This window comes from Triticum urartu, chromosome 4A, assembly GCF_056163025.1.
Source record: "Triticum urartu cultivar PI428250 chromosome 4A, HENAU_Tu73, whole genome shotgun sequence".
Taxonomy (NCBI): Eukaryota; Viridiplantae; Streptophyta; class Magnoliopsida; order Poales; family Poaceae; genus Triticum; species Triticum urartu.
Genome location: NC_141876.1, coordinates 93,753,325 through 93,770,998, shown reverse-complemented (window position 1 = coordinate 93,770,998; position 17,674 = coordinate 93,753,325). Strand labels below are relative to the sequence as shown.

The 17,674-nt window shown below is 45.2% G+C and overlaps 1 protein-coding gene across 1 annotated transcript; it reads left to right on the top strand.

The window, feature by feature from the left end:
• Nucleotides 1-1,066: 1,066 nt before the first annotated feature.
• Nucleotides 1,067-2,975, top strand: LOC125550773 (amino acid permease 3). Its single transcript, XM_048713860.2, has 2 exons — nt 1,067-2,015; nt 2,126-2,975. Exons 1-2 carry the CDS (start codon nt 1,188-1,190, stop codon nt 2,759-2,761), a joined length of 1,464 nt encoding a protein of 487 aa, XP_048569817.1. The 5' UTR covers nt 1,067-1,187; the 3' UTR covers nt 2,762-2,975.
• The last annotated feature ends 14,699 nt before the right edge of the window (nt 2,976-17,674 follow it).

The following is a 17,674-nucleotide window of genomic DNA, read 5'->3' as shown; positions in this document are numbered from 1 at the left end:
AAAAAGGTATTTTTAGCGTTGCAGGATTTTTTAAGTAATATATAAAGCCTATTTGTTAGATTACATGCGGGTACATGAGGACATGGGTATGGGTTATACTAAAGCATACCCGTACCCACTATACCCATTGGATTTGAATTTTTCTTATTTATGTACTCACGGGTATTTTTTTACCCGTCAGGTACACAGGTAATGGGAACCCATTGCTATCCCTAGCCCTCACTACTTGAGGGCTTGTGTACAGTTCTCTAGCTCGAAGGAGGATTTGTGGTCTATGGGGACATACACACCCTATATAGAAAAAATAGTAATTCAACAAAAAGTCAAAAATTCCTGAAAATATTTTTGAAATAAACTTGACCTCCTGCTGTACCTGTGAGAAAAAATCCACAAAAAGAAAATATCCCTTTGACTTCTTTTCAAAAAAGACAAAATTTTTAACTAAAATAGTGTGAATAGTGACCTATAATAGCAAATAAATTTTGTCTTTTTTGCTGTGAGGTCAACTTTTGTTTTTTTCATAAAAATTTATATACTAGTGCAAAAGTAAGTCAAGTGTTTTGTCAAAATAGTTCTTACCTATTTTGACTTTTTATAAAAATATTTTAAAAATTCCTTGTATAGGGTGCATATATACAACCAGGAACCATTGGGTATTTCCCTCTCTAGCTCCTTCTTTTTTGTCTTTTATTAGGACTCCCAACTTCCCTAATAATGGACGAAACAAAAGCTAAACTAAGTTGATCCTTCCACATCAGCACTAACAAAAATCCAATAGTGCTCGCAGCGCAAAGAGCACGCGAAGACCAGGAGGAGCTGCTGCCAGTTGCCACAGGCGGCAGCGGCAGTGGAAGTTAGAAAGCGAAACAAGACACCACCTTCGTCCTCCTCACTCCTCCCTCCTCCCCCGCCCCTCCACGCGGGAACCACACCAAAAGCTCAACGGCAGCATCCCCCACCCCCACCCCCACCACCTCACTGCATCTACATCCTGCACCACACATGGCCTCAGCCCATCCCCGCACGCCTCTCCCTTGTCCCATCGCCTCGCTATATATACCTCCCTCCCATCCCCCTCACTCCACCACCACCAACAACAAGAACCACCACTCCAAGCTCCCGCTAGCCGCTAGCTAATCAACCCCGCCGGCAAGGCGAGACACCCGCCAGTTGTCATCGTTTCCCTGATGGAGAAGAGGCAGGCGACCTACGGGAAGGGCGCGGCCAGGATGGCGCCCATGGAGGTATCGGTGGAGGCCGGTAACGGCAGGGAGTCCGACTGGCTTGACGACGACGGGCGCCCGCGTCGGTCGGGCACGGTGTGGACGGCGAGCGCCCACATCATCACCGCCGTCATCGGCTCGGGCGTCCTCTCGCTGGCGTGGGCCATCGCCCAGCTCGGCTGGGTGGCGGGCCCCGCCATCATGCTCCTGTTCGCGCTCGTCATCTACTACACCTCCACGCTCCTCGCCGAGTGCTACCGCTCCGGCGACCCGGAGACCGGCAAGCGCAACTACACCTACATGGACGCCGTCCGCTCCTACCTCCCGGGCACCAAGGTGAAGCTGTGCGGCGTCATCCAGTACGCCAACCTCGTCGGCGTCGCCATCGGCTACACCATCGCCGCCTCCATCAGCATGCGGGCGATCGGGAGGGCGGACTGCTTCCACTACCACGACGTCAGGGGCCGCAGCGGGAAGGACGAGTGCAAGAGCTCCAGCAACCCGTACATGATCGTCTTCGGGGTGGTGCAGATCCTCTTCTCGCAGATACCGGACTTCGACCAGATATGGTGGCTCTCCATCGTTGCCGCCGTCATGTCCTTCACCTACTCCACCATCGGGCTCGGCCTCGGCATCGCGCAGACCGTCGCCAACGGTGGCATCCAGGGCAGCCTCACCGGTCTCAGCGTCGGCCCGGGCGTGACCTCCATGCAGAAGGTGTGGCGCAGCCTCCAGGCCTTCGGCAACATCGCCTTCGCATACTCCTACTCCATCATCCTCATCGAAATCCAGGCAAGCATTTTAATCTCTGTTCTGCTCTGTTTCTTTCTTGGGATCCTCTGTTTCTTTGACGTGGTACTTAGTATTGACGACGACGCCTGCCCTTTTCAAAATTTTAACAGGACACGGTGAAGGCGCCGCCGCCGTCGGAGGCGAAGGTGATGCAGAAGGCGACGGGGATAAGCGTGGCGACGACGACGGTGTTCTACATGCTGTGCGGGTGCATGGGGTACGCGGCGTTCGGCGACGCGGCGCCCGACAACCTCCTCACGGGGTTCGGCTTCTACGAGCCCTTCTGGCTGCTGGACGTGGCCAACGCCGCCATCGTGCTGCACCTCGTCGGCGCCTACCAGGTCTTCTGCCAGCCCCTCTTCGCCTTCGTCGAGAAGTGGGCGGCGGCGAGGTGGCCCGACAGCGCCTTCATCGCCCGGGAGCTCCGCGTGGGGCCCTTCGCCATCAGCGTCTTCCGCCTCACCTGGCGCACGGCCTTCGTCTGCCTCACCACCGTCGTCTCCATGCTGCTCCCCTTCTTTGGCGACGTCGTGGGGCTCCTGGGCGCCGTCGCGTTCTGGCCGCTCACCGTCTACTTCCCCGTCGAGATGTACATCGTGCAGCGCGGCGTGCGACGGGGGAGCACGCGGTGGGTTTGCCTCCAGATGCTCAGCGCCGCCTGCCTCGTCGTGTCCGTGGCCGCCGCGGCCGGGTCCATTGCCGACGTCATCGGCGAGCTCAAGGAGTACCGGCCGTTCAGCGGCTGAGCGATATTTGTGTAGGGTGGTGAGTAGCACAGCGGCACATGGGAGCACATGTGTGCGTACGGCTTGTGTGCTGCATGGAGACGGAGACAAATTACCGAGCTTCTTGTGTGAACTTCTATCAAGTAGCACCTTGTAGATACTTGTATTTCCGTTGCAAAGGACTTCTTTCATGCATATCGTTGCACCCTTACAATATCAATCCAAGTTTATCGTCTTTGCCAATGTATTGAAATTAGGGTTCGTTTATTGGGAGTGCCTAAGGCATCAGTTGCTTAAAAAAATACTACCCCGTAACTAAATATAAGGCATTATTGCAGTTCAACCCTTCATTTGCTCCATCCCTGTGCCGCCCTCAACTGTCGGCATAACCATCTGCCGACACCACACCCTCTCGATGTTGCACTCTTGAGGATCGACTGATGCCCAAAAATAATTGATACAATTGAGGAATAGCCAACACATTGTCTATTTATAAGGCGATTCATGCTTAGCTACGTCAATCGAATCAGAACTACAATATAAGACCTAGCCAAGTCTAGCTACGTGTTTCAAGGCAACCCCAAAGTTGATCAAAGCAAGCTACAAATCAAATCATACAATTCAACATAGCTCTTTTATGGTACCCTGTAATCAATATATATGGGACTTCTACTCGCAAAATCCAAGGGTGGTGAGAAAATGGAGTGGAAAAGAAAATCTAAGCCATCCTCCATGGTGTAGTATTCAAAATTATTGATCGTCTATTTATAAGGTGACTTCTACTTAGCCATGTGTTCAACCATCGAATCTTCGATATTGTACAAGACCTAAAGAAATCTAGCTACTGTGTTTAAAGGCAGCCCCACAGTTGATGAAATCATCATACTTACTCCCTCCTTCCATTTATATAGGGCCTAATGCGTTTTTCAAGACTGCATTTGACTATTAACAAGATTAATAGTACATGACATGCATAATGTGAAAATTACATCATTGAAAGCTCTTTTCACATACGAATTTGACGATGTGCTTTGTGTAAGTTGCATGTCATATATTATTGCTCTAACATTTGATCAAAGTTAGCCTTAAAAAACACATTAGGCCCTATATAGATGGAATGAGGGAGTAACCTTGTTAAAATGAAAAGGATTGACTTTATCGGCATTTTTTTACATTCATTTTTCAATGATTTAATCATCACTAGTAAGAACTCAGAATGGGTCCTCTTAGTTCTCAATCTTGGTTCATAGCACTGTTTCGTGCTCCATTAATGAAGCAACAAAGGCCGCTGCAAAACCAAACAGACTCAGTCATATCACTTATACAACAGGCGAGAGAGCATGATTTTACTTAAAACTGAATGTTTCGACTTTTTTTGGAGCCATGACAGCTCTGGGTATTGGCTAAGTTAGGCTTTGGTTTTGTTCCCGTTTTGGCGGTTTTGCCACGTTCCCTAAAACCGTGCGCCCCTCTATACATCTTATTTTGCTCTCCTCTATAAGAAAAGGCAGTGCTCCTACCGGTTCCTAAAAAAAATGTTTTTGTACGCCTAAGGTTAGATGCGCCACAATTTATTATGAGAATGTTTGGTTGTTTGCTATAGGTGTGGCTTGCCACATATTATTAGTTGCATGGCTAACACGTCATAGACTCATTTCTTTTTTACCAAAAAATTGACACGAGTGTGGTCGCGAAAGTTTAGTCAAAAAATTGCTATAGGGGCGCACGGTTAAAACTTAGTTGTGGCAAAGTTAATTATGAACCTAACATGTCCATAATGTCAGTCATACTATCCTCATCATGCAATATCCAATGCAGACAATCCGTCCCAGGAGCGGAGCGTGGGCGCGTCCACTCTAACGACATACAAGCATTACTTTGGGCAAGGAAGCCAAGGGAGTGAGCTCTGCTGCTTCTCCCCCGCACTTCTTGATTTCCCAGTGTCCCTTCCACACGCGCTTCACGTCATTGGTGTTTTTCTAGCGGCAATAGCCTCAATGGACATGAAAGCCATGCCCACCATGACAATCCTCATGGTGTTAGTGGCAACAGTCCAAAATTTATAGATCTACAAAAAGCAACCACGGGATTTTACTTACGGATGGACGTGCCTATTGCTCATAATCTCTAACCCTCCCCCCCTTGAAATTTAGGGAGTGGAGCCCTGCAACCTCAAATTAAGTGCTACCACTTCATTCCATAAGCTACATTAGGCCCTTTCCAGTGCTTCAAGATGTACAGATGCTAAGGACGTCACATAGGCAAAACAATGATATATCAATGCAATTAAAGAGAAGAAAGAGCATTATAATGACCTCGGAAGTAAATGGTGCTAAGCACATGAACCTATGTAAAATGACTACCAACCAATACATGAAGGAGTTTAATTATTAAACAATTTCATGAGGGAAGCTTAGCTACAAAAGCTAAGCACCTATGCATTGGAAAGATTAGTTTCCAAGATATTTAGACCTCTTCCAATGCCTTGGTGCTAAAGTGGGGTGCTAAGTGCATTAAAATGTTTAGCAACTAATGTTCCCAATGCATCGGTGCTTAGGTTTTGTAGCTAAGACGATGCTTGGATAAGTTTTAGTCCCATGACTAAAAGTAGTGGGACTAAAACTTGCTAGCCTCATTCATGTTTGGATCCAAATACTAAAGAGGCTAAAATCAAGTTAATCAGCATTTATTATCCTCCAAACCCTCCAATCCAGAACTCGTCCGTGTTAAAGGAGAGGAGTTAAATGAGGAGAGAGAGAACTAATCCATATTTTAGTAGGGGTAGCCCTGACTAAAAAAATTTAGTCTCAAGATTAGTTTTAGCCCCTCTTTAGTCAGGGGTGCCTGGAACTTTAGCCTCTTAAAGAGACTATTTTTAGTCAGACTAAAATAAGTCCTTTGGATCCAAGCACCCTCTAAGCCTCCTCTATTTAATTGTTTAATAATAAAACTCATTCATGTATTGGTTGGTAGTCTTTTTGCGTAGATCCATGTGCTTAGCATTGGTTTTTATTGGGGTCACCATAATATTCTCTCTTCACTTTAAATACTTTGTCATATCATATTTCTGCCTATGTGGCACCCTTAGCACTTGTACACCGTGGAGCATTGGGAAGGGCTTTAATGTACTTAGCACCTTACCTAAGCACCCATGCATTGAAAGAAGCCTTATGCAATTTCTCTATCTCTACTCTTATAAAAAACCGAGTTGGTGATGATGGTGTGCCTGCCATCTTGCAAGATAGACCGTTTGATCTATATCTGACGGATAGAAAGCAAACTATGGCAATTTTGCAAAAAGATACCCGCACCTCTCTCCACATTTGTAGATAAGGCCTTCCATTCTTCATCCTTATCTCTCACAACCTCATTGTTGAGCAATTAAAAAAGGAAACCTCTCGAACAATCTGGCATGGTGGCCGCATGGATTTTTACACTCCTCACCCTATCTCTTCTCTTTCTTGAGATATCATTAGTTTTTACATATGGGATTACTCCTGCATGGGTCAATCACAACATGTGTTTTATAAAAAAAATGCATCTTGACGTCAACAAGGCTCATGAACCATGCCTTGATATCTTGCTAGTTTATCCGTAAGTGTAACATTGCTAGACAATAATCTCACCGGACTCATGAACCATGCCTTGATATTGTGATTACTATTCTCATCCTGCGACTGGCAACAAGGCTCATTGGACACATAAACCATGAACTTGATACTGTCATACTCCCTCCGGTTGGGTTTATGAGTCAGGTACGAGTTTTTAGGTTTTCAATTCAACTAGAAAACATCTACGTATTATTTTTTACAACATATATGATTTGTCGTCAAATCAAGTTTCTAACCATATAATTTTTATGACATATTATACGTGTTATTTTGCGGGTAACACACGTGTTTTATTAGCCGAATTGAAGGTCTAAAATGCCGTGCCCGACTTATAAAACCAAGCCCAAGAGAGCACCATCCTAAAATGGTGTGAGTGGCAATAGTCTCTGTCTCGTGGATACAGGAATCATGCCCTTGATATTGTCATACCATTCTCGTGGTGCGATCGAGTGGCAACAGTCTTTTTTTTTTCTCAACACAGGAACCATACGCGCCCTTGATATTATTATTGCCATCGTCATGGTACTGGCCGGTGGCAACATATTCTCAGCAGACATCGGTACCAGCTGAACTCCATTGACATGTTTTCGCGGGACAAATAAGTCTGTGCCTGATCCTGTGACATATCTTGGATTCTCAGGACCCTACACAGTTCTAGACAGCTCTAGGCAGATCCAAACCTCCACAAATTATTGCCCCATGCATGGACCCTCCCGTAGTTTGGCGAGAGCAAAGAATATCTCCAGCTCCGTCCTGGTATCGGAGCAGTGGTGGTGAATCCACTGTTGGTGGCCTGTGGCCACTGACAGGCACCACTCGATCGTTCGCTCGCTCGCTCACCTTTTGAATTTTCGTTGTTGCGCAAAGGAAGGGAAAGGACATCGTGCCCCGGACCCCGGAGATGGGGATGAGATCGCATGTGCATGCTTCGCGGCCAAGGACGGAGGACCCGGGCTCCCATGGCGATCTCCGGGCCACTGATGTTGCTTTCTCTCCGTGATTGATTTGGCGAGGTGATCTGACGGCATGGTTTGGCCGGCCGGGGATCTGATTTGCAGCAACAAAAAGAATGGCTCACAGGAGATGGGAATCTTGGCACCTCTGCTGGCAACTGGTTTGCAGATGTATCAGATGTCATTCCGCTATCATGGCCTCGCCGAGCAGTCGCATGCATGATTGGGAGCTGATGTTTGTGCTGTAGATTTTGTTTTGATGCGTGCATGGAGCATGGGGCTGTAGTCGAAATGAAGTAGTGGTAATTAGGGTTTCGTGTTCTTTTGGCGGGAAATTAGGGTTTTGTGTTGGATAGTGTTGTGGTTTAGCACGGAGGGTATCGATCAGCACCTTTTTGCTTGCACGAATGGATGGGCTCAAGTCAAAGAAAGCCACTCTACATGAAAAGTCAAAGAAGGCCAGCATGGGCACCTGAAGAAAATTAGAAATAAACATGTACGTTACATATGAAGGGCCGGCGGCCGGCCATGCAGTAATAAACAAGATAAGAGAAGGGTCGTTCCACTTCCATCTCTATATATAGAAGTATTTTTCTTTCGTTCTCACTACAGTAGTACGTATACGTACTTATTATTCGTCTAGACGCGAGTCTCTTCACTTCTTCGGTAGAGTGGCTTTCCTTTTCTTTTTCATCGGAATATAAATTGGAATTGCTTGGTTCGTACACGTACGTACGTGGCTTCCAAATCTAGCGTACGGGTGCCATCTGAAATTGCAAAATGCTCCTAAACAAAGTAGGTACGTAATGCACGCGGGCTTTGTAGACCGATCTAGTCTAGTGATAAGCTGTAATCCTGACCAAATTCCGTGCCTAACTGGCAAACAAACAAACGTGCTTTGTAACCCGATCTAGTGATAAGCCGTACACGTGCCTCAGCCGACAACCCTGCTGGTTTCTCTCGTCTACAACCGTCCGGAATCTCTTTTCCTACTATCGATATCTGTCATACTGTAGCATACATGCTTCTGTTCTTTGCTAGGCGCAGTACTCTACTGTACGATTATACCGGGTCCACCATGCACTGCGAGAAGTTTTTTTTTTTTGAGTTACCCGCGGTGAGAAGCTGACACGCGCACAGCGTGTTCCCCGAGGCGTCCACATCAGGCCTCCGGCCTTGCGCGGTCGGCCTGCGGCCGTGTGGCCGTGGCGGCGAGTGCCGCCGGCGCGTGGATGTGTAAAGGTTGGATGTCGAGTGATTGATGCAGATCATCTGCTGGACCTCGGTGAGTGTTGTTGCTGATACATCCATCGTTTGGCTTTACTTATGTGTTGGCGTTTTCTCTGATCAAGATATGCGTCCGCACCTCTGTTTCTTTCTAGCGTCGGTTAAAACAAGATGATCGGGAGCTGTCTGTAAGGCCACGTAGTACGTGTATCACCTGACATGATATGACGAGGACAGTAAAGGATGGCAATGCGTCGGGTTTTGCACGGGCCGAGTCATGCAGATATACATGAATTTTGGATTATGCTCATGCTCATACCTGATGGATGTCCATGTGCATCAAGCATTGGGTACCCACCTGGTTCTCGCTTTATGTACGAAGTAGCAAAAGGGCATGTGCGTTACAGCGGAAAAAAAATCATAATCCCCAATGATCGTGATCATATTTTGCTGCATCATCGAGATACACTGTCACTCTTAATTCCATGAAATCATGAACATATTTGAAATCGTGAACATTTTTTAAATTCAATGAACATTTTATACTATTTGCAAACATTTTTTAAAATAATTTTCTTGAAATGACGAACATTGTTTTGAAAATTGGTGAAACAACTTTTGAAATTCATGATATTTTTATCGAACAAACTTTTTTTGATTGAACGAACATTTTTTTGACTGAACGAACATTTTTTTAAATGCATGATCATTTTTGAATCAGCGAACAATTTATGAATGAATAAACTATTTTGTAAGTCACGAACAATTTTGAATTTTTCGAATATTTTCCGTTCATGAGCATTTTTGAATTGGCAAAATTTTGTTCAATTTCATTAACATTTTTTAATACACAAACTTTTCAAAAGTCATGAATATTTTTTGATTTCCTAAGCATTTGTTTGCAAAATTTTAATCATTTTTAGAATAAGCAAAAAATTTGGATCCAAAAACATTTTACGATTTATTAAATATTTATTTCAAAATTATCATTTAAAAAAATCGGAACTTATTTGAAGTCTCAAATTATTTAAAATAGAAAAAATAAAAACAGAAAAGAGAAAGGAAAATAAAAAAGAAATTCTAAAAACAGGTCCCCCGAACATGGGCCGACCCAAATGGGTGCTCTACGTCATCTCCCGGCGCGCGGAGCGCAATATAGGAGGTCCCCCAAGCAAGGGATTCTCCTATGTGAAACTTTTTTTATCACTTATAGGTGGCATTGGCGGGTAATTTTTTACAACTTTGAGGGCAATTTTCGTGACGTATCGCAAGAAGTAATAGTCCTTTATTATTAGGTATAGATAATAGTATAATCCCCTCTGAAATAACAAGTGAACTTAGTATTTTTTTTATATACATCATTCACAACGTACTATATTTATTTAGAGAGTTAGGGTTTAAAATTATCAAGTACTCCCTCCGTTCCTTAATATATGACATTTTTACAGTTCAAATTAAACTGCAAAAGCATCATATATTATTAAGGGACGGAGGTAGTAGGTGATACATCTTCTATGGTTGTAGTTCGAGTTAGGTGTTCGCGTGGGCACCACTCTACTCTTGCATATGTCTTTGTGGTTCTTGTCTCGATGTTAGTGTTTCGGGTGAAGACCCTTGTTCGCGTCGGACTATCACAGCTGTGACGCTTTGCGTTGTTCTCCCTCCTCCCACGATGGCGTTGTCATGGAGCTGAGTTGTCTTAGGGCGTGATGTAGCGCTATCTCCATACCTTCATGTGTTCTTTTTGGGCAACTTAGTCCCGTGTGTTCAATGTTGTCTGGTTATCTCCTAATCAGCTTTGTAAGAGGGCCGGCTCACTATCTTGTATCATTTATATGTGTACCTCGGTTTGTGTTTTGTCTATAAAGTGGAGCGAGAGCCTGTTTCAAGATACATCTTCGACGGTCTACATGTCATATGTAATAGACAATTTATTGTTTACTTGTTTAAATATTAGTCATGTGACATATGAGTAACTTGAAATTCCACTAAAAGGTAGAAACTACAACTAGAGCAATATGTAAGAGGCCCCTCTTTTAGAAAAGCTGAATTGGTGCTCTTCCTCTAAATCTTGGACTCTAAACTATCCCAACACTTCAGTTCATGCCCTTTTAGACCTATTTCTTATCATGTGCCATGATGATCCAAATTGTCACATCTATCCCTAAGTCTAATTTATTCAGGTCTGAAAAGTAACGGATTGAGAAAATTAAGATAATATCTAAGCATAGCATTAAACTTCAGGGTCCTCAATTACTCCTCGTGCAGTAACAGAAATTCAGGACACAATAATATCTATCACCCGAGTCATCCGTCCTGAGATATTATTTCACATATAATGCTCTCCTCTAGGCCCATAAAGTTGAAGTGATATGCATTCTACATTCCCACATCACCACTAGAGAACTAATACACAACATATTATCAAAACATTGAATTATACTCAATTTCACATGGTTATTAGCAACAAGGTTTCTCCCAAGTCCTCAAGAATGTAACAGACTACTCACAAGATATAATGTATACATGATCAATGGGATAATGATATGATAAACATATGAACATACAATTATTTCACCAACAAATCACTAAGCATCAATTAACACAAGGAAGCAACTTCAACACCTGATTAGAGAGTATAATTCATAGATTGAAATCTATGGTTGGAATTGGATGATGATGAAATGGTGATGGTGATGTGAAGAAGATGATGATGATCCTCACGAGGAACAAAGTGTTGGTGATGTCGATGCCATCAATTTCCCCCACCTAGAGGGGAAGGATCCTATAGAAACAACCCTCTGGGAGCAAGAAAGTGCTCCACTAAGTTTATGGCTCACGGATGGCGGCGAAAAAAATCCGTAAAATAAATGTGGGGACTTTGAGTAATATAGGACCATGGGTTCCGAAGAGCAGTCTTTAATACAGGGCACACTACCAGTTGGCATGACCCAAGGGTTGGCCACATGGTGGGGACATGAGGGCCACCTCAAGTGGTCACTGTCCCTAGCTCTCTTCCAGCATGAAAATAATTCATGTGTTTATGTTTGATTCTTTCGGTCTTCGTGAAATTGTTTTCTTCACTGATCTTTTTAGCGCTTTTTGCAGCTTTCTGGTAATTTACCCTCGTCCGGTACAACATGTAAATTAAGAGTGAAAATGCTTTAGATTGATGTGATAGTGTGCAAAATATCATTAATAATGAACAATTTATACTAAGAAATAGTGATGCAAAATGTAGGTATCACCCACTGGTACATCTCCAACGTATCTACTTTTCCTAACGCCTTTCCTCTTGTTTTGGACTCTAATTTGCATGATTAGAATGAAACTAACCCCGGACTAACGTTATTTTCAGCAGAACTACCATGGTGTTGTTTTTGTGCAGAAATAAAAGTTCTCGGAACGGAACGAAACTTTGCGAAGATTTTTTAATCAATAAAGAGAATTTCTAGAGGCCAGATCCACCGGAGGGGGGCAACTGGGTGGGCACTGTTGGAAATATGCCCTAGAGGCAATAATAAAAGGGTTATTATTATATTTCCTTGTTCATGATAATTGTATTTTATTCATGCTATAATTGTGTTATCCGGAAATCATAATACATGTGTGAATACATAGACACCAACATGTCTCTAGTAAGCCTCTAGTTGACTAGCTCATTGATCAACAGATAGTCATGGTTTCCTGACTATGGACATTGGATGTCATTGATAATGAGATCACATCATTAGGAGAATGATGTGATGGACAAGACCCAATCCTAAACATAGCACAAGATCGTATAGTTCATTTGCTAGAGTTTTTCCAATGTCAAGTATCTTTTCCTTAGACCATGAGATCGTGTAACTCCCGGATACCGTAGGAGTGCTTTGGGTGTACCAAACGTCACAACGTAACTGGGTGACTATAAAGGTATACTACGGGTATCTCCGGAAGTGTCTGTTGGGTTGACACGGATCAAGACTGGGATTTGTCACTCCGTATGACGGAGAGGTATCTCTGGGCCCACTCGGTAATGCATCATCATAATGAGCTCAAAGTGACCAAGTGTCTAGTCACGGGATCATACATTACGGTACGAGTAAAGTGACTTGCTGGTAACGAGATTGAACGAGGTATTGGGATACCGACGATCGAATCTCGGGCAAGTAACGTACCGATTGACAAAGGAAATTGTATACGGGATTGCCTGAATCCTCGACATCGTTGTTCATCCGATGAGATCATTGAGGAGCATGTGGGAGCCAACATGGGTATCCAAATCCCGCTGTTGGTTATTGACCGGAGAACCGTCTCGGTCATGTCTACATGTCTCCCGAACCCGTAGGGTCTACACACTTAAGGTTTAGTGACGCTAGGGTTGTAGAGATATGAATATGCAGTAACCCAAAAGTTGTTCGGAGTCCCGGATGGGATCCCGGACGTCACGAGGAGTTCCGGAATGGTCCGGAGGTGAAGAATTATATATAGGAAGTGCAGTTTCGGCCATCGGGAGAGTTTCGGGGGTCACCGGTATTGTACCGGGACCACCGGATGGGTCCCGGGGGTCCACCGGGTGGGGCCATCCATCCCGGAGGGCCCCATGGGCTGAAGTGGGGAGGGGAACCAGCCCATAGTGGGCTGGTGCGCCCCCCTTGGCCCACCCCCTGCGCCTAGGTTTGGAAACCCTAGGGTGGGGGGCGCCCCACTTGCCTTGGGGGCCACTCCACTTAGATGCATCCGATCACTCGTTGCTAGATGAACTCATAGATGGATCTTGGTGAAACCGTAGGAAAATTTTTGTTTTCTGCAATGTTCCCCAACAGTGGTATCAGAGCTAGGTCTATGCGTAGTTCTCTTTGCACGAGTAGAACATAATTTGTTGTGGGCGTAGATGTTGTCAACTTTCTTGCCGCTACTAGTCTTATTTTGCTTCAGCGGTATTGTGGGATGAAGCGGCCTGGACCGACCTTACACGTACGCTTACGTGAGACTGGTTCCACCGACTGACATGCACTAGTTGCATAAGGTGGCTAATGGGTGTCTGTCTCTCCCACTTTAGTTGGAGCAGATTCGATGAAAAGGGTCCTTATGAAGGGTAAATAGAAGTTGACAAATCACGTTGTGGCTTTTACGTAGGTAAGAAAACGTTCTTGCTAGAACCCTATTGCAGCCACGTAAAACTTGCAACAACAATTAGAGGACGTCTAACTTGTTTTTGCAGCAAGTGCTTTGTGATGTGATATGGCCAAAGTTGTGATGAATGATATATATGTGATGTATGAGATCATGTTCTTGTAATAGGAATCACGACTTGCATGTCGATGAGTATGACAACCGGCAGGAGCCATAGGAGTTGTCTTTATTTTTGTACGACCTGCGTGTCATTGAGAAATGCCATGTAAATTACTTTACTTTATTGCTAAATGTGTTAGCCATAGTAGTAGAAGTAATAGTTGGCGAGCAACTTCATGGAGTCATGATGATGGAGATCATGGTGTCATGCCGGTGACAAGATGATCATGGAGCCCCAAGATGGAGATCAAAAGGAGCTATATGATACTGGCCATATCATGTCACTATTATTTGATTGCATGTGATGTTTATCATGTTTTTGCATCTTGTTTACTTACACTACAGGAATCCAGTACTTTGCCGTCTGTCATGGCGGACGACAAAGGCAGGGACGGCTGACGGCAAAGCACTTTGCCGTCCGCGGCGGACGGCAAACAGTGACGGCAAAGATAGGGTCGGCAAACAGGTCCTTTGCCGTCGGCTTTTTATGGCAGACGGCAAAGAGCCCTTTGCCTACAGCGGCTGACGGCAAAGAGGGGGGACGGCAAAATGTTGCACGTCCGCCAGCGTCACTCCGTTAGGCGGCTAACGGCGGCCTTTGCCGTCCGCCAGCGGACGGCGGACGGCAAATTTGAGCGCCTCTTTGCCGTTCGCCAGACGACGTCAGCTATACGTCAGCGCCCGCTCTTTTTTGCCGTCCGCCCGGTGGACGGCAAAGGGAAAGTCTTTGCCATCAGCTTGGCTTTGCCGTCCGCCACAGTAGGCAAATTGGCCAAATGGTCCACCTCCTCTCTTCTTCTTACCTCGTCCCCTGCTGGGCACCGCGGTCGACGAAGAAGGGCCCGGCGGTGTCGCCATACTGTCCAGCAACGCTCGGCGGAGAGGTGCGTGTGGAATGGAAGACCTCGCACCACGCGCCGACGAAGAAGGGGCCTCGGCACGCTCCCGACCAGCGCCCACCATCTTTCAACACCTGCCATGACAAAGAATAAACGAAATTAGTACAACATAAAAAAAGTACCGACATGAATAATAATATGTATATCACTTAAGTGTATCATCATCAAGTACAACATAAAAAAATTGAATACCTGACACTACTAATAATCTCGATCAGTATCATCAATAAATGCATAATCATCATCATCACTATAATCAATGATGGGCTCATAGGGTTCATTGGCATCAACATGTGCAAGGCCACCTTGACGTAATCGGTCAAGCATTGACAGGTCATCCGCAGCAGTAACCTCTTCTTGTTCCGGCTCTTCTTGTTCCTCCTCTGGGGTGATGTCAGATTCATTGCCGCTATCTACTTCAATGTTTTGGGGTGAAGTATAGCGGTTCTTGAAACGCTTTTTGGAAAGACTTGTCTCTTGGAAGAATTCTCCTTCATATGTGTCTAGGTTAATGTGAGGTTCATAATCCTCTTCCTTTGGGGGAGAAAGTCTAGCACGTGGCGGCACTTCATAAACGACATCCCAACCTTTCAGATTTGGATTGCCCATGGTAGATAGAATACTTGGGTCGCCTGTTGAGCCGTAATATAGACATCAGGAACATCTAAATGGGTGCTTTGGTTGATTTCAACTAGCCCTATATGTTCATGAGTCCTTCTAGTCTCCTTCGGCTAAAACCAATAACATTTGAAGACTACGACATTCGATGGGTTTTCACCATAGAACAGAAGTTCATAAATTGCTTCAACTCTCCCATAATACTCGGTACCTCCTTCGCCGATAGCAGATACACAACAATTTGTAGACTTTCAGTCGGCCATAGATAGCTCTTTGCCATAGGTACGAAAGCGATACCCGTTGATGTCGTACTTGTCAAATGAACAGACCTTATAGTCAAAACATTAGCGACTTGTCTCAATTTGGCGTCCATAGACTCTGAATTAGCCTACAAGTTTAATATGAAAGGATTGTTGCATTATGCACAAATTAGCGAATGAAATGAAATTGTCTAATAGAAATTACCGTTTGTTTGAACCAAGAGATGAAACCGGGATAGCAGCCTCCTTGCTTTGCGAGAAGCTCATACTCTTTGACGGAATCCTTTTGGATCTCCGCTCCATACGAGAATATGGCGACGTATCGACTATATGACATATCCAGGAATAAGAGCAGTTCAAAGGAAATAGAAGTTGTGAAACAATGTACCAAGAACTTACTCGATGTACGGCCGCACTTCTATCAGGTTGTTGAAGATATACAACGAAATGGTCCGCCATTCTTCGTTATCCAAAGATACTGGATGTGAAACACTAGCTGGTGCGAGATTCCCTTTGAATAGGCTGAGGTTGGATCCACCCTTTTTAGGCTCGTCAGCATTGTACCGAGGCTTCGAATTATGCAAATGACGATTTTTGGCTTCGTAGTGCACTGTTACGAAGTTTGCCGCTTCCTCTGTGATGAATGCCTCAGCCATCGATGCTTCAATTCTACGTTTATTTTTACATTTTTCTTGAAGCGTCTTCTGCATCCTCTCAGTTGGGTAGCACCAACGATTTTGCACGGGCCCCCCCAATCTTGCCTCGGTCGGGAGATGCAAAATCAAATGCTGCATTGGATTAAATAAGCCCGGTGGAAAGATCTTCTCTAACTTGCAGATCAACTCCGGCGCCAACTCTTCCATTTCTTCTAGCACGCCAGGCGATAGTTCTTTCGCACAAAGAACACGGAAGAAATAGCTGAGTTCTGCCAGTACTAGCCATTCGTCCTCAGGGATGAAGCCACGCAACATCACCGGCATTACCCGTCCAGATCGACTCTAGCCTTAGTATTATCCTTTGACTTCCCATCTATGCCGAACAATGTACCAAAAAGTGCCTCGGCGATATTCTTCTTAGTGTGCATCACGTCGATGTTGTGTGGGCAAAGGAGGTCTTTGAAGTAAGGCAGATCCCATAAGCATGTTTTGTGAGTCCACGCGTGCTTAGCATTATACCCCTTGAAGTACCCTGGACGTTGTGGATCTGGCTCGAGAGCGTTTAACTGATCCAGGGTCTGTTGGCCTGTCAATGCAGGTGGTGCAGAGTTTTTGACAACTCTACCCCTGATGAAGTTCTTCTTGTCTTTCCTGAACTTATGGCGAGGATCCAGGAACTGTCTATGCATGTCGAAGCAAGAAAACTTGCGACCGGCCTGAAGCCAACGAAACTCAAGAGCTCCCTTGCATGTGGGGCACGGGAACCTTCCATGCACACACCAGCCAACGAATAGCGCATACGCCGGCAAGTCATGCGATGAGTACATGTACCAGACACGCATTATGAAGTTCCATTTGCTAAAGGCGTCGTATGTCTTGAACCCATTATCCCAGGCTTCTTGCAATTCGTCCTTAAGCGGCTGCATGTACACATTCATATTTTCCCCCGGATAGTTGGGCCCTGGAATTATCAACGTCGGGGTGTCGGGGGTCGGGGGTCGGGGTCGGGGTGTCGGGGGTCGGGGGTCGGGGTCGGGCTGTCGTGCCGGGGTGTCGGGGTGGCGTGTCGGGGTCTTCTTCTTCTTCTACTTCTTCTACTTCTTTTCTTCTTCTTGTTTTTTCAGCTTTTTTCTACTTCTTTTTCTTTTCTTCCTTTCTTCTTCTTCTATTTCTTTTCTTTTCTTCTTCTTCTTCTTCTTCTTCTACTTCTTCTACTACTTCTACTACTTCTAAGTCTTTTCTAACACTAACACTAACACAATCTAGCACTAACAATTAAATAGCAAAAAAATGAAAAAACAGAAAAAAAATAAGTAGTCCCTCACTGGAGCAATGGGACGGTCGGTGGGGGCGGTGACAGGGGGGGCGTCGGGCGGCGGGAGCAGTGGCGGGGGCAGCTGGGGCGGCGCCGGGCGGCGGGTGGCGGGGTGTCG

What these genes read in the sequence shown, in the direction of transcription:
- LOC125550773 (XM_048713860.2), top strand. Translation starts at nt 1,188, where the DNA reads ATGGAGAAGAGGCAGGCGACCTACGGGAAGGGCGCGGCCAGGATGGCG. An exon ending in TCATCCTCATCGAAATCCAG is followed by an intron (nt 2,016 to 2,125) that starts GCAAGCATTTTA and finishes AAATTTTAACAG; the next exon opens with GACACGGTGAAGGCGCCGCC.